We start from the raw sequence: 15,883 nt of genomic DNA, 5'->3' as shown, positions 1-15,883 counted from the left end.
GTTAAAATTTGGGTTGACGAAGTTATTCAAAGATAGTAACGAATATTCAAAATTAGTTGTCAGTGACATTGAAAATAAAAAATAAATGATTTTTTTTTTTATAATTATTCCTTATCATTAAAAAGTATGTCTACATCAAAATGGGCTAAGTAATAAAATATTTTTATTTCTTAAAAATTATTATTTTTGATATTAAAAAAATACAATTTAAACTCGTATTGAGACGGAAAAAAAATGTAAATTTTCGTTCATGTATATGCGTTGATTTGTTCGAAGATTATCACATACAATTGTAGCACTAGTTAAGAATGTACTTTATCAGGCGAATGGATGTCAATATGTCATTGAGATGAATTTTTATAAGAACATAAATTTAATATAGGTTTCCAGTAATTAAGGAATAGAATATTATTACTACCAATGTTAGTATCATATTTTAACCGTTGATTTTCGTCAATTAACAATTATCATTTATTATGAATTATTAATTAATCAATGAGTTTGATTTGTGAAAATAATAACTGTTGATTGGCAGTTAAGATATGATAATGATATTGATGGTAACATTATTTGGCATAACAATGTACTATCAAGTCATTAAACTCGCAAATTCTCTTTCAGAACTCCACCCTCTTTATGTGCGACGGCTGTAAAAGATCGTGCCTGTCTTCTTGTATGTAAAATGGCGTCCCTTAAATTAGAGGAGCAAAGTCCCAATTTACAATTGAGTAAAATGGGCCAACTTTCTTAGCTTATCAGCAACTCAAACCACGGTACAACACACAACTTGCGGCTGTCATGCATTCTTTTGGTAACTTGTGCTTTTCCATTCTTTTGGTTTTATAAAAGAAATATATCACATTGATTAATTAGTCCTAAAACATAAAATAACATGCATTCTTAGTGGCTGAAGATAGGACAAAAATGATATAATTTTAACATTTTACTTTTTTTAAAAACTTAATTCAACATTCAAAGTCCAATAATTAAAAATAATTAAAAAGGAGGTTACTTTTAAGATTCTTTGAGTGACACCCTAGTGAACTAATTTGATGGTAATTATTTACTTTTGGTTACAAATTTGATGCTAATTATAAATTTCTGAAATAAAAGGAACAACCAGATACAAGAGTACACGTTATTTAAAGCAAAAGTTTACCCCAAAACCCGGCATTTACTAAAACCTATAATAATACCATGTAAATAAATCATCTTACACAAAGCTTTATCACTAAGCGTGCAGATCAATTGGTAAGGACTTATTCTAGCTTAACCGTTCGAGTCCCTTGGAATTCAGCTATGTTAACATTTGGAAGAGAGAGTTTTTTTGTCTATATAATCCTACCAATCTCAAATTGAACTAAACGAAGAGGAGCTTTAATAAGTAAATATGTATATAATGCAAACAAAAACATTACATAAAGTCGAAGCTCCACAATAATCAATAAAATTTTGCTTCACGCACCAATATAGAATAATTTATATTATTTTATTATACTTGAGTTCATTTTATTTTTCATATGTTTATACTGATGTGTCATTTAGCAATTTTCTACTATACAAATGATCTTATATGGATGTGTTTGTGTTTCTATATAATCTCGTTTTGCACATGTTGTTAATTAGTAGCTCAAGAAAATGATCTGTAACATGTTTTCTGGCCTTATAAATAGTGACTAATCCCTTGCATGGATTCCTCACTACTCAGTACTCACTACTCAAAACAGCAAAGATGGTTGGACAAAAGCTGAAGGGTACTGTCGTGTTGATGCACAAGAATGCATTGGACATCAACGCCCTTACATCCGCTCAAAGTGTCACTGGTATCTTCGGCGGTATCGTCAATTCTATCGCCGATATCGCTAAGACCACACTCGACCTTGCAACTTCCTTCTTGGGCCGATCGGTGGCCCTGCAGTTGATTAGTGCCACCGCTGCTGATGGTAACTTCTTTCTCTCATTACTCAATTCTAATACTCATCCATCCTTAATATATAATTAATTGGGAATGATATGTTTACAATTTTTTTTTTTTTTTGAAAAAGTGTTATGTTATTTTAAGAGAGATACAGACACAGAAAATTTGAATTTTAAATTAAAAAAAACCACCCACTTTCTCTCTCCCATGATTTCCATTTTTCTGTGTCTATCTCTCTCCTAAAATAACATAACTTATGTCGTTTAAAAATGACAAACACCAAACTCATTTTTTTATATAAATCATGTTAAGTTTGACCAGTCACACACTCTTGATTGAAGTATGACCTGTCAGACATAGTGTAGTTTGTAAACAAAAAATTTGTAAACAAAATTTTTGTAAATATAACATTCTCCTAATTAATATATATTAACGTTGTTAATTTCGGGATCGTTATATTGACTCTGTATAGGTCACTGATATTTAAATTAAATTTATATAAAGTATATAATAAAGGAAAAATATTTATCATTTCAAAGTATATAATTTTGTGCTATTTTAAGTGAAATGATCGTGTTTGATACATATATTTCTCTCTTCTTTATAAAAAATAGAGGAGAGAGAATTAAAAATCATCAAATATCAATCAAAATACAGTTGTTTCACTTAAAATAATACATAATTGTTTCATTTAAAATAACAAATACTTTTATCATATAATAAATATATAAATAAAAGTAATATATTAACCAAAATAATTTGGCTTAGTAGTTAACATTTCACTCCCCAATAATTGTGGATTTTGTTCATATACAACATAGGACAAAGTACTAATTGATTTTAAAAGGGGACAACAATGAGTTTAATGAAAAGAAAAAAGTTCCTTTTATTTTCTTTAACAAAATAAGTAAGACACAAATCTTATTTAAAGAAAACTTGCCGTTTCTTATGTTAAATTCTATAATTCACATTCATTACTACTGAAGCTCAATAATTCAGAATTTGAAGTGTGAAATTTTTGTAGGAACTGGGAAAGGGAAATTGGGAAAGCAAACCTATTTGGGAGGTATTGTTACCTCCATACCAACCCTGGGAGTTCGCCAGTCTGCATTCGATATTGATTTTGAATGGGGAAGTGATATGGGAATTCCTGGAGCATTTTACATCGAGAATTATATGGATCTTGAATTCTTCCTCGTGAGTATGACTCTTGAAGACGTTCCAAACCAAGGAACCATCCACTTTGTTTGCAACTCATGGGTTTACAACTTTAGAAAGTACAAAACTGACCGCATTTTCTTTGCCAACAAGGTAAACAACTATTCACCTAGCAATTAACTAGTAATTTGTTAAATTTAAAATTCTATTTCACAGCCAATGATATATCAAGATTGGCAAAGCTGGTCAAACCTTTTATAAGCATTAGTAATTAAGCAATAATATATAAATTCACCTTAAATACTTAATGAGATTGATGATATGTAATATATAATCTCATCTTAAATACTCAACAAGATTGATTATATATATGTAAGGGAAAGGAAAGATCCGTTTACAAACTTTTTTACAAATTACATTAAGTATGATCGGTCATACACTTTTGATTGAAGTATGACCGGTCATACTTAGTGTAGTTTGTAAGAATTTGTAAACAAAAAATTTGTAAATATAACATTCTCCTATATGTAATCCCATTTTAAATTATCAATGAGGTTAGTAGTCTTCCCCCTTACACGAGGTGTGTCTCCCCTACTCTTAACTTTTTATGTAAAAAAAAATAAAGTCTTTTTTTCCAAAAATTCACAAAATCAATGATAAAGCGTTATTCAACATAAATGTAGACATACCTTCCAAGTGACACACCAGCTCCACTAGTCAAGTATAGAGAAGATGAATTGAACACTTTAAGAGGAGATGGAAAAGGAGAACGCAAAGAATATGAAAGGATCTATGATTATGATGTCTACAATGATTTGGGAGATCCAGACAAGAATCAAAAGTTGGCTCGTCCAGTTCTTGGAGGTAATAGCAGCTTGCCTTACCCTCGTAGGGGAAGAACTGGTAGAAAAGCATCTAGGAAAGGTAAAGCTTCTGTTCTATTAAAACTTAAGCCTGTTTTTAGTTCCTTTTTTTTTATGATTGTGAAATTGTATTCAGAAAGTTTACCATAGCATATATAGCAATTTTTTATGGGTGTTCTATCTACGCACATAAAAATATGTGAAACTTATATTTTCTTTTTCTCTCTTTTTATTTCACATTACCTCATATACTTTTATATGTGTAAGAATCAGAACATGAGAAATAAGAAATCATTTTTCTGGAGTTGAAAATGTCTTTTGTTGATTGTAAAATTGTTGTTACTGTTGCTAATATATATATACATTTTGCTATTATATATCTGAACAGATCCTAAAAGTGAGAGTCGCAGCGACACTGTTTACCTTCCAAGAGATGAATCATTTGGTCACGAGAAATCATCAGACTTTCTTGTTTATATACTTAAATCTGCATCTCAGAATGTTATACCTCGATTACAATCTGTACTCACATTACAATTCAATCAGCCTGAGTTTAATAGCTTTGATGAAGTGCGTGGACTATACGAAGGTGGAATTAAGGTACCTACTGATATACTTAGCAAGATTAGCCCAATACCATTGTTCACGGAACTCTTCCGAAGTGATGGCGAACAGACCCTTAAGTTTCCACCACCTAAAGTGATTCAAGGTATATTAGAAACATAGTCCTAGCAATATTTATATTCAGAAACATGTAAAGCTAATAGAACTTTTGAAATATCCTAATTTGGAGCAGTGGAAAAGTCTGCATGGATGACTGATGAGGAATTTGCAAGAGAGACCATTGCTGGTGTAAATCCACACATTATTACAAGACTTCAGGTAAACTTGATTTATAGTTTATTGTTAACCAAGTACATAAAACTAAAAAACATGTTATCCACTTTTCATGTTAAATTTGCAATTGATATAACATAATTGCATGCTAAATTTAATGCAGGAGTTCCCGCCACAGAGCAAGCTAGATAGCCAACTCTATGGTAATAATACCAGTACAATACTCAAAGAGCAATTGGAGCCAAACTTGGGGGGGCTTACTGTAGAACAGGTAATGATACAACTATTTTTTTTTTTTGTTATATAGAAACATTACTTGGAAGAATTCAAATTAATTATGCTTTGCTGCAAAATGGATTTGATTCGATGTGATTCAAATGAATCATAATAACTAAATTATATTTGGCTGAACAGGCTATCCAAAATAACAAATTGTTCATACTGGATCACCATGACCCACTCTTTCCATATTTGAGGCGAATAAACGCAACTGAAACAAAGGCATATGCTACTCGAACTATCTTTTTCTTGAAAAATGATGGAACTTTGAAGCCATTGGCCATTGAGCTAAGTAAGCCACATCCTCAGGGTGATAGTTTTGGTCCTGTCAGTAATGTTTATCTGCCTGCAGACCAAGGTGTTGAATCTTATATTTGGCTACTTGCCAAGGCTTATGTAGTCGTGAATGACTCCTGCTATCACCAACTTGTCAGCCATTGGTATAAATTTTGTTAATGAAATTTATACAATATTACAAACTTAGTATATCTATCTATGAATTATTCATCAATATCTTTCATGTATGGCAGGTTAAACACTCATGCAGTTGTTGAGCCATTCGTCATAGCAACAAACAGGCATCTTAGTGTGGTTCACCCTATTCACAAGCTTCTGCTTCCACATTATCGTGACACAATGAACATCAATTCACTTGCACGGAATGTCCTGGTCAATGCAGAGGGTATTATTGAATCAACATTCTTGTGGGGAGGATATGCTTTGGAAATGTCTGCTGTTGCATACAAGGATTGGGTTTTCACTGAGCAAGGACTACCAGCTGATCTTATCAAGAGGTAATCCATAAAAAGCATGCCCCTAAAAAAAAATATTGATCTAAAAAGATATTCTCAATGTTGATATTAATATATGATCTTCCTTGCTTGTTATATATCCAGAGGAGTGGCTGTTGAGGATTCAGCTTCCCCACATGGCATTCGTCTTCTGATAGAGGATTATCCTTATGCTGCTGATGGACTAGAGATATGGGATGCTATCAAGTCATGGGTTCAAGAATATGTTGCTTTCTACTACAACTCAGATGCTACAATTGCACAAGATTCTGAACTCCAAGCTTTTTGGAAAGAGCTTGTAGAAGTTGGTCACGGTGACAAGAAAGATGAGCCATGGTGGCCTAAATTGCAAACTCGTGAAGAGTTAGTTGAATCTTGCACCATCCTCATATGGACTGCTTCAGCACTTCACGCAGCTGTTAATTTTGGGCAATACCCTTATGGAGGTTATATCCTTAACCGACCAACTCTTAGCAGGAGATTCATGCCTGAGTTAGGATCCCCTGAGTATGATGAGCTTGCTAAGAACCCTGAGAAGGTGTATTTGAAGACAATCACCGCAAAGAATGAGACTCTTACTGACCTTACCATTATAGAGGTCTTGTCAAGGCATGCTTCTGATGAGTTTTACCTTGGACAGAGAGATGGTGGTGATTTTTGGACTTTTGATACACAGCCATTAGAGGCCTTTAAGAGGTTTGGAAAGAAATTGGCTGACATTGAGCAAAAGCTCATTCAAAGGAACGATGATGAGACACTGAGGAATCGATATGGGCCGGTGAAGATGCCTTACACTCTGCTTTATCCTTCTAGTGAGGAAGGATTGACTTTCAGAGGCATTCCTAATAGTATCTCCATCTAATGGTTGTGTGTGTTACAGTTTTAAATAAAATATAGAAGGAATCCAATTCCTTCATTCCCTTATGTATGTGTGGTTATCATGTTTGTTTGGATGTTATTATGTCTTGTATCAATAAGAACTGCTATGTTTGTACTTTGTATTATGCTAGACTTGCAATATGAAATGCAACTTATCATATTTGGAAATAATAAAATAATAGCACCAAAGCTTGTACAATGCCAGCAATGGAAACGTTCGGTACAGGAGAATTTTTATTTTTTAGCCGAGAATCTCAATTTTCAAAAATACGACTTTTACATTCAGTTATGATAATATTCGTAAATTTAAAATTTAGAAAAATTTAGTTTCCCGAGATTCTTGAAGAATCCCGCGTACCAAACGCCCCCGAGATTGAAGATTAATGACTTTGAAAAAGTCGTGAATTAACCATAATGATTTTATTTTTTTCAACACCAAATTTTTTGACAAAACCACCAAATAATTAATTAATATTCAAATTAGAATAGTGCGCAAGTTGGCTTTGGCAAGAACGTGATCACGATGTTGCACCTTACCTTTTTTGTATATATATGAGGTAGGATCCTTTGACACTAGTGTCAAATTTAAATTTTGACACCTCATCTGAGAGTCATTAGATCAAAAAAGATCAACGGCTCTGATTTGTAAACATGTGACACCATTGATCTTTTTTTATCTAACGGCTCTCAAATGAGGTGTCAAATTTTAAATTTGACACCGGTGTCAAAAGATCCTGCCTCTATATATATATATATGTGTGTGTGTGTAAAATATTTGTACAGTCACTTTAGATAAGGTTATTTACAACTACCCAAAAAATTATATCGTTTTGATTAATGAAAGGTGTTTCAATAAAATGTATATGATAAAAAATAAACAAAATTATGAAAATACCCTTCATTAATTCACCTTAAAATACAAAAATACCCATTATTAATCTAAACGACGTAATTTTTGGATAACTGTAAATAACTTCATCTAAGGTGGCTGTAAAAATATTTTACCCATATATATATATATATATATATATATATATATGTGTGTGTAATGTTTTTGCTTTTTGTTGTAGAAAAAAAAGTGAGTGAGTTGCGTTAATAATTTTATTATGATATGACAGTGCTATCTTAGGTGTTAAGGAAGACTTTTGATTGCAAAATTTATTTACTTTTTGTCTGAAATAATATGCTAGTTTTATTTCTACAATTATGCTGCAGCGTCGTCTACCTTTGTTTCCTTTTTTTTGTATTTGTTTCCTTTTGTTCAAACTATAGCTAAATGTTTTAATTCTATGATTGCATAAACACTACAGAAAATAGCCAATTGCACACGAGTACGATAATGACTCTAAGGAGAAACCCTAGCAAAAGACAAAAGAGGTAAGAGAAGAATCTCCTTTAATCATCCCTACACTTACAATAGGCAAAAGGACACCCACACGTTGGTGTTATTTATTAAAAGACAACGTTGGTATTAAAAGTTACATACTCTATCAAGTCTCTACATTTCTTTTTTTTGAAATATTATTTATTAAGATTAATTAGTGTCTTGTCTTCTATGAGCCGAGTCCTTACTTCAATTAATTATTGTTATTAAAATATATCTGTAGATTTTTGTATTAAAAAAAAATGTGGTTGAGTTAAGATACTCGTATAAAAGCATCTTCTATTGCAGGCGTTGTTATATAAGAAAAAAAGAAGAGTTGCATTTACTCCTCAATAATTACCATTATTATAATATTAATTGAAGGAGAAAGTTGTGATGATTAATCAATATTATCTCTTCCTTGTCCGATAATGATTTCTTTGTCTTTTACCAAGCACATTTGGCACATGGAGTGAATCCCTTATAGAAGATTGAACCTCAGGGTAATTGTTTTATGTTTATTGTTCTTCTATAATCTCTATAAATACCAACCAAGTTTGTTTGGCATCCTCACTAGCAATTTTCTAAGCATTTCCAAAGTAGTGAGTGTAACTTGATTGAGGAAGCAAAGATGTCGTTTCTTAACCCTTTTGGGCAAAAGATCAAAGGCACAGTGGTGCTAATGCAGAAGGAAGTGTTGGACATCAATAGCATAACTAGTGCTGCGGGGATTGTTGGTGGAGTTGGAAGCGCAGTTGGCTCAATATTCGATACCATTACTTCCGCCGCCGGCCGATCTGTCTCCCTCCAGTTGATTAGTGCTACTAAAGCTGATTGTAAGTTCTTTCACTTACCACCTTTCATGCACAAAAAAACTATACAATTCTTCCCCATCTCCTTAAAGTTTTCAAGCAAGGTATTAAGCTTTGGGTGATGGATGGAACTACAACCTTTTTTTTCTTAAACAAACTTCAAATATTGATAAACAATTATTTCAACCACCTAAAAGTTCGAGTTTTTGGGTGAAGGTTACTCTAATGGTTTTATGGCAAATATTACTCTCATTTTACATAAGATAACTTCTCTCGTGTTCTCTCACTCTGATTTTTGTACCCTATATTTTTTTCTTATAATGGTGGGACCCACTCATTTTCTCACTATAACATAAGATAATTATCTTATGTAAAAGAAGGCTAATAAAATCCGTGGTTTTATATATAATTTTTCTAATATATGCAAATGCTATTTGGCTTGAAATGTGAATATGAATGGGTTAATTTTTTTTTTTTTACCTTATACTCCCTTATTTTCAATAGTAAGTGGAGTGCAACTCATAATTCTATGGGTTTGATGTTTGTCACTTTAAATAACACAAGTTATGTCATTTTAGGGAAGAGATAGATACAAGAAATGAAAATCATGGGAGAGAAAATGATTGGTTTTTTTTAAATTTAAATTTTAAATAAAAAAATTATTATGTGTCTATCTCTCTTGAAATGACATAACTTTGTGTCATTTAAAATGACAAATACTTTTCCATAATTCTATATTTACAAATGTTACGATATCATGATAAACAATTGTTTCAACCCAACAAAGGAAAAGTCATTCTAATAGTTTTATACATAATTTCTTTGACAAACATATATATATTTGGCTAGAAATATATTTATATAAAGCATCGTCCTTCATTAACTATGTCACTATAAGTTCTGATATACATTTTCAATAACTGAGGGCAAATGATTATGATTTTTGCTCGTTTCTACATCTTAGTAATATAATGTATTCAATAATAAGTGGACTTTAACACCATCTAAAAGTCTAATTTTAGAAATCGTTTTATTTATATGGTCCTAGTCCATTACTCACTAATGAGATAGTCACAAGTTAAATAGAAAACTAACACAATTATTGAAGATTGTGACTCATGGAGAAAAATGAGAACAAAAGCCAAACAAACCATTAAAAGTTAAACCTATATAATATATTTATTGTGACGTACAGGTAACATTGTCCTAAAATGATGGCTTCGAATCATTTTTGTTGAATGAGTAAAATAATTGTATAAGCAGTTTTATTACTTCAACAATCATAATCACAAGAAGAACTTTTATAATATTAAGATAAATTTAACTTCCCACTTGGCTCTAGTATCATGCTCAAATCATCAATCATTCTAATTAATATTAATAGTAAGTTTTGAAGTCCTAAAAAAATAAGAGTAAAATCTTAAGAGTAAGCTTTTTACTTAAGAGATAACAAAATGATATTATTAAGAGAAATTGAACAGTCCGCTCAAGATGTGAATCACGCTAAATTTCAAATTGAATTCTTTAAATTTTTTGTGATGAATTAATAAGGAACATGCCCCTTTCCTCGGTAAATATATTGCACTATTAAAATTCTGCTTTAATATCTACAAATTTTGTGCACAAATTTTTTGCAGCAAGCGGGAAAGGAAAACTGGGAAATCCGGCTTTTATAAAAGATCCTATTATCAATTTGCCAACCTTGGGAGCAAAGCAAAATGCATTCAGTATTCAATTTGATTATGATAGTAACTTTGGAATCCCTGGAGCATTTTATATTAAGAACTATTTGTCAGCTGAGTTCCTGCTTATCAGTTTGACTCTTGAAGATATTCCAAACCAAGGAACCATCCACTTTGTTTGCAACTCATGGATTTACAATGCAAAAAACTATCAAAGTGATCGCATTTTCTTCGCCAACAATGTAAGCTATCTATCTATCTAGCAAGTTATAGTTGGAATTTAAATACTTAAATTATATCATTCTAGGTAGAGATGTTAATTCACATATTTTTACAGTCAAATAATCCACACATATTATTCCACAAGTTTGTGAATTTTTTTTAGGATTCACTTCTTCTGCAGCAAAAAGCATAGAAAAATGGGATCCTTTGGTTTTTTTTTAAAAAAAATTAAAATCCAACACCATGTTTTGATAAATATGTGTCTGCGGTAGAAGAACTTTTTTTTTAGCAATGTTAAGAAACTTGAGGTCACCATCCCAAAAGCTAGCTCAAGGGGTGAGAGTGTCCAAGACCTTATAGAGGTCATATTAGTTGCTCATCCAATTAATGTGAGACTATATATCTCAACATTGTATCAGAGCTTGATTCTCACCGTCTCCCGCTTTCAAGTGGAATTAAAAAAAAGAAAAAAAAAAAAAAATATATATATATATATATATATAAGTATAATTGCCTTTTTTTAACATGGTTCTTAACACGAGAAGTATAATTGCCTTTTTTTAATAGTCTAATTTTATACATATTTGGCATAGTATATATATGTAAGTATATTCTCCCTTTCAACTGTTAGTATTGTTCGTTCTGAAGTTTCTTGAACTCTATATATATCGTTAATAGAAAATACATGAAATATATTGTAGACTTATCTACCAAGCGCAACACCAGCTGCATTAGTCTCCTTCAGACAATTAGAGTTGAAGAATTTAAGAGGAGATGGAACAGGGGAGCGACAGTACTGGGAAAGAATATATGATTATGATACTTACAATGATTTGGGTGACCCAGATAAGGGTCAACAGTATGCTCGTCCAGTTTTGGGAGGATCTAGCACCTATCCTTATCCTCGTAGGGGAAGAACAGGCAGAAAACCAACACGTACAGGTCAGGCTTTTCTCTTCTTTTCCTTTTTTAAAGATACTCTTGCATAAATTCACATTTTTTTTTTAATTTCATTTTGTGGAAGGGGGTTCATAATTTGGGCAAAAACACATACATAGGGCCTGTTTGAAACAGTTTTTAAACTTTTAAAACAAAAAACTTGTTTTGAGAAATTTGGATCATTTCATGTGAAAAAATACTTATAGTTATGTTATTTGATCACAATCATGGTGAGATAAGAGAAAAAAAATATATGATTTTTAAACGAATGGTTCTGATCAAATAACATGATCACATAATTACTTTTTCACATCCAAATCCTGTTTGGAATTTAAAAAATGATTCTAAATATCATGATTGTTTTTTTGTTTTAAAAACTAAAAAATCAGGCCAACCCAATGATGTTTTCAAAAGTTGTTTTTTTGTTTTAGCACGCAGTGGCAATTTTATAAATATGGGAATTCATTAATGACATTCTTGTAAATAAATTTAATTTCTTTTTAATTTTAAATTATTTTATAATGGCAATCTTGTAATTATGAAATTTTATTAATGATATTTTTGTAAATAACTGCAACTTCTTTATAACTTCAAATCTAACTATACTCAAACAAGTTTTTCTTTATAACATCAAATCTAACTATATTCAAACAAGTTTTATTGTGTTTTTACTTTCAAAATCAATTTTCAAAATTTATATTCAAAATAGTTTTTAAAACAAAAAAATAAAAACATATCCAAACACGCCCATAGTTTCTTATGATATTCAATTAAGTGCGATGGAATTTCACATTTATAAAAAAAAGGTTAAGTAAATATCATATAATTTGGAATACTCATACATTCAATGTCTTAACGTTTTGAGTTGAATCGTGGTGTTTAGTACATTTTGTTATAGTTGATTTATTGGTTGTGGTCCACTGCCATGGGTTTTCCTTGACTGACTCTCATCAAAGTTGGGTTTGGTTCGTACTAGCCATGTTTTGGCTAAAGGGGGTGATAAGTCTTTATCAATTTAAAGCCATGTTTTGGCTAGTCACATTCTAACCAAACTTATTTAAATCCATACTTCCAAGTTAAATCATGTCCAATAAAGAAGCCCCACAATTTAGACATAACATAATTGTTTACATTGGGTGAAAGGTGTACTACAATGCCTTGAAAATTATGCAATGTTTCAAGAGTTATGGAAATTTTTCATGGCTTCAAAAAGCATTTTATCGTTGCTTATATTTATTATTCTATCATCTTTAATAGATCCTAAGAGTGAGAGCAGGAGCGACAGTGTCTATATTCCAAGAGATGAAGCTTTTGGTCACGTGAAATCCTCAGACTTTCTTGCTTATGGTCTGAAATCTGTATCTCAAGATGTAATCCCTGCGTTACAATCTGTATTTGATATAAATTTCACGCCAAATGAGTTTGATAGCTTTGATGATGTGAATAGTCTCTACGAAGGAGGAATTAAGCTGCCTACAGATATAATTAGTAAGCTTACTCAATCTTTACCAGTGGTAAGTGAAATCTTCCGAACTGATGGTGAACAGTTCCTTAAGTTTCCTCCTCCTAAAGTTATTCAAGGTATCTTACCTTTCTTAGATAAAATGACACTTACAAGTACTTAAATTGTTATAATTTTTCTACATTCAACAGCATGCAAAGCTAATGGATAATTTGACAATGGTTATTCTTTATTATTTTGAGCAGTGAGTAAGTCTGCATGGATGACTGATGAAGAATTTGCAAGAGAGATTATTGTTGGTGTAAATCCTGGCTTAATTCGTTGTCTTCAAGTAAGATTGATAGTTCATTGTTTAAACAACTACATCTAACTAACATTGAATTTTCATACTAGTTTAAATTCCTATTCTCAACATTGATCTACTTAATGGCCTTAATGGAGAGAACCATTGTTTAAAAACATTCCTCATAATTTCACAAAATTAATTGCAGGATTTTCCTCCAAAAAGTAAGCTAGATAGCGCAGTCTATGGTGATCATACTAGCACAATAACCAAAGAACTTATAGAACCTACCTTAGAAGGGCTCACTGCAGATGAGGTAAAGATAAATTTGTGTCTCATGTATTAATATATTATTGAGATGAATTTTGCTATTGCTTTGCAGTCAAAGACTCAAAGCCATTTTATTGTTTGTATGGTTCCAATAAATAAAATTGACTTAAGTTAAATTGGGTTGAGCAGGCTATCCAGAGCAAGAAATTGTTTCTATTGGATCACCATGATGCAATATTTCCATATCTAAAGATAATAAACTCAACTTCCACAAAGGCTTATGCTTCTAGAACCATCCTTTTCTTGAAAACTGATGGAACTTTAAAGCCATTGGCCATTGAGTTAAGTTTGCCAAATCCTCAGGGAGATCAACATGGTCCTGTTAGTAATGTCTACTTGCCTGCAGCTGAAGGTGTTGAAAGTTCTATATGGCTATTGGCCAAGGCTTATGTTATTGTAAATGACTCATGCTTTCATCAACTAGTCAGCCACTGGTATAAAATTTTGTCAATGGGATTCATACAAATAAACTTAGGTTTATGTATATATAAAATGATTAGTGATATCTTTACATGGATTACAGGTTAAATACGCATGCAGTTGTTGAGCCATTCGTCATAGCAACAAACAGACAGCTTAGTGTGCTTCATCCTATTTATAAACTGTTACATCCTCACTATCGTGATACCATGAATATAAATGCACTTGCTAGGCTAGCATTAGTCAATGAAGATGGTGTTATTGAAAAAACATTCTTATGGGGAAGTCATGCTATGGAAATGTCTTCAGTAATTTACAAGGATTGGGTTTTTCCAGAGCAAGCACTACCTGCTGATCTTATCAAGAGGTAATCCTTACAAATATACACACCATTAACAAAATCCAAAATTCCAATTGAAGTTTAGTTGATTAATAATGAAAATTTGAATACAAAAGGCATGGATTTGAAACCATTTTTGATCTTAATTATTATATATGTTGTTTGTAGGGGAATAGCAGTGGAGGACTCAGCTTCCCCACATGGTCTTCGCCTTGTGATAGAGGACTACCCTTATGCTGTTGATGGACTAGACATTTGGGGTGCTATTAATACATGGGTTCAAGACTATGTCTCCTTATACTACACATCAGATAGCACAATTCAGCAAGATTCTGAACTCCAATCTTGGTGGAAAGAAGCTGTAGAGGTTGGTCATGGTGACAAGAAAAATGAGACATGGTGGCCTAAAATGCAATCTCGTGAAGACCTGATTCAAGCTTGCAGCATTATCATATGGATTGCTTCAGCACTTCATGCAGCTGTTAATTTTGGACAATACCCTTATGGAGGTTTCATCTTAAACCGTCCAACTCTTAGCAGAAGATTCATGCCTGAGAAAGGAACCACTGAGTATGATGAGCTAGTAAAAAACCCTCAGAAGGCTTACTTGAGAACAATTACACCTAAGTTTCAAACTCTCATTGATCTTTCGGTCATAGAAATCTTGTCAAGGCATGCTTCTGATGAGTATTACCTTGGGCAGAGAGATAGTGCTGAATTTTGGACTTCTGATACAAATGCCTTAGCTGCCTTCAAGAAGTTTGGAAAAACACTAGCAGATATTGAGCAACAACTCATACAAAGGAACAATGATGAAACTTTGAGAAACCGAGTTGGTCCAGTTAGCATGCCTTACACTTTGCTTTATCCTTCAAGTGAGGAGGGACTAACTTTCAGAGGAATCCCCAACAGTATCTCCATTTAAAAAAGTGTTGTTGGTTTGTGAATAGTTGTGGTTGTGACCTTAGAATAAATTATGCACGACAAGGAATATTAATTCCTTTTCCACTTATGTATAATTATCTTTTGAGTTTATAGGCGTTCGTGTTATTGTTTTTGGCAATAATATAAGCAATTATGTTTGTACAGTGCTAGATTTGCAATATGCAGGGGTGGCGGAGCCCTTAAACATCTTGCAAAGTACTTTACTTTATGGATTTAAGTTAATATCCAAAGGCTTTAAAAATCTTCAATTATGGAGGTGGAAAATTAAAACGAAAGATTCACTTGCAATAAAAAGTTTACAACTTGTCACCAAGTGATTGGTTCAAGTAGTACATACTTGATTCTGCTTAAGTAAGATTT

The 15,883-nt window shown here is 32.0% G+C and overlaps 2 protein-coding genes across 2 annotated transcripts; both read left to right on the top strand.

Moving 5' to 3' along the window:
• The first annotated feature begins 1,732 nt into the window (after positions 1 to 1,732).
• LOC133313052 (linoleate 9S-lipoxygenase-like) lies at positions 1,733 to 6,708 on the top strand. The gene is made up of 10 exons (XM_061514358.1): positions 1,733 to 1,943; positions 2,943 to 3,229; positions 3,760 to 4,000; positions 4,328 to 4,539; positions 4,615 to 4,648; positions 4,736 to 4,821; positions 4,940 to 5,047; positions 5,191 to 5,495; positions 5,586 to 5,849; positions 5,952 to 6,708. Exons 1-10 carry the CDS (start codon positions 1,733 to 1,735, stop codon positions 6,706 to 6,708), a joined length of 2,505 nt encoding a protein of 834 aa, XP_061370342.1.
• Positions 6,709 to 8,719: 2,011 nt separating this feature from the next.
• Positions 8,720 to 15,633, top strand: LOC133313032 (seed linoleate 9S-lipoxygenase-3-like). Its single transcript, XM_061514338.1, has 9 exons — positions 8,720 to 8,924; positions 10,538 to 10,824; positions 11,506 to 11,746; positions 13,001 to 13,324; positions 13,451 to 13,536; positions 13,697 to 13,804; positions 13,948 to 14,252; positions 14,342 to 14,605; positions 14,747 to 15,633. Exons 1-9 carry the CDS (start codon positions 8,720 to 8,722, stop codon positions 15,501 to 15,503), a joined length of 2,577 nt encoding a protein of 858 aa, XP_061370322.1. The 3' UTR covers positions 15,504 to 15,633.
• Positions 15,634 to 15,883: the final 250 nt, after the last annotated feature.

This window comes from Gastrolobium bilobum, unplaced genomic scaffold, assembly GCF_033153095.1.
Source record: "Gastrolobium bilobum isolate Gb01-03AN ecotype WA unplaced genomic scaffold, APGP_CSIRO_Gbil_v1 utg4095, whole genome shotgun sequence".
NCBI lineage: Eukaryota > Viridiplantae > Streptophyta > Magnoliopsida > Fabales > Fabaceae > Gastrolobium > Gastrolobium bilobum.
This window is presented reverse-complemented; position numbering and strand designations above follow the sequence as displayed.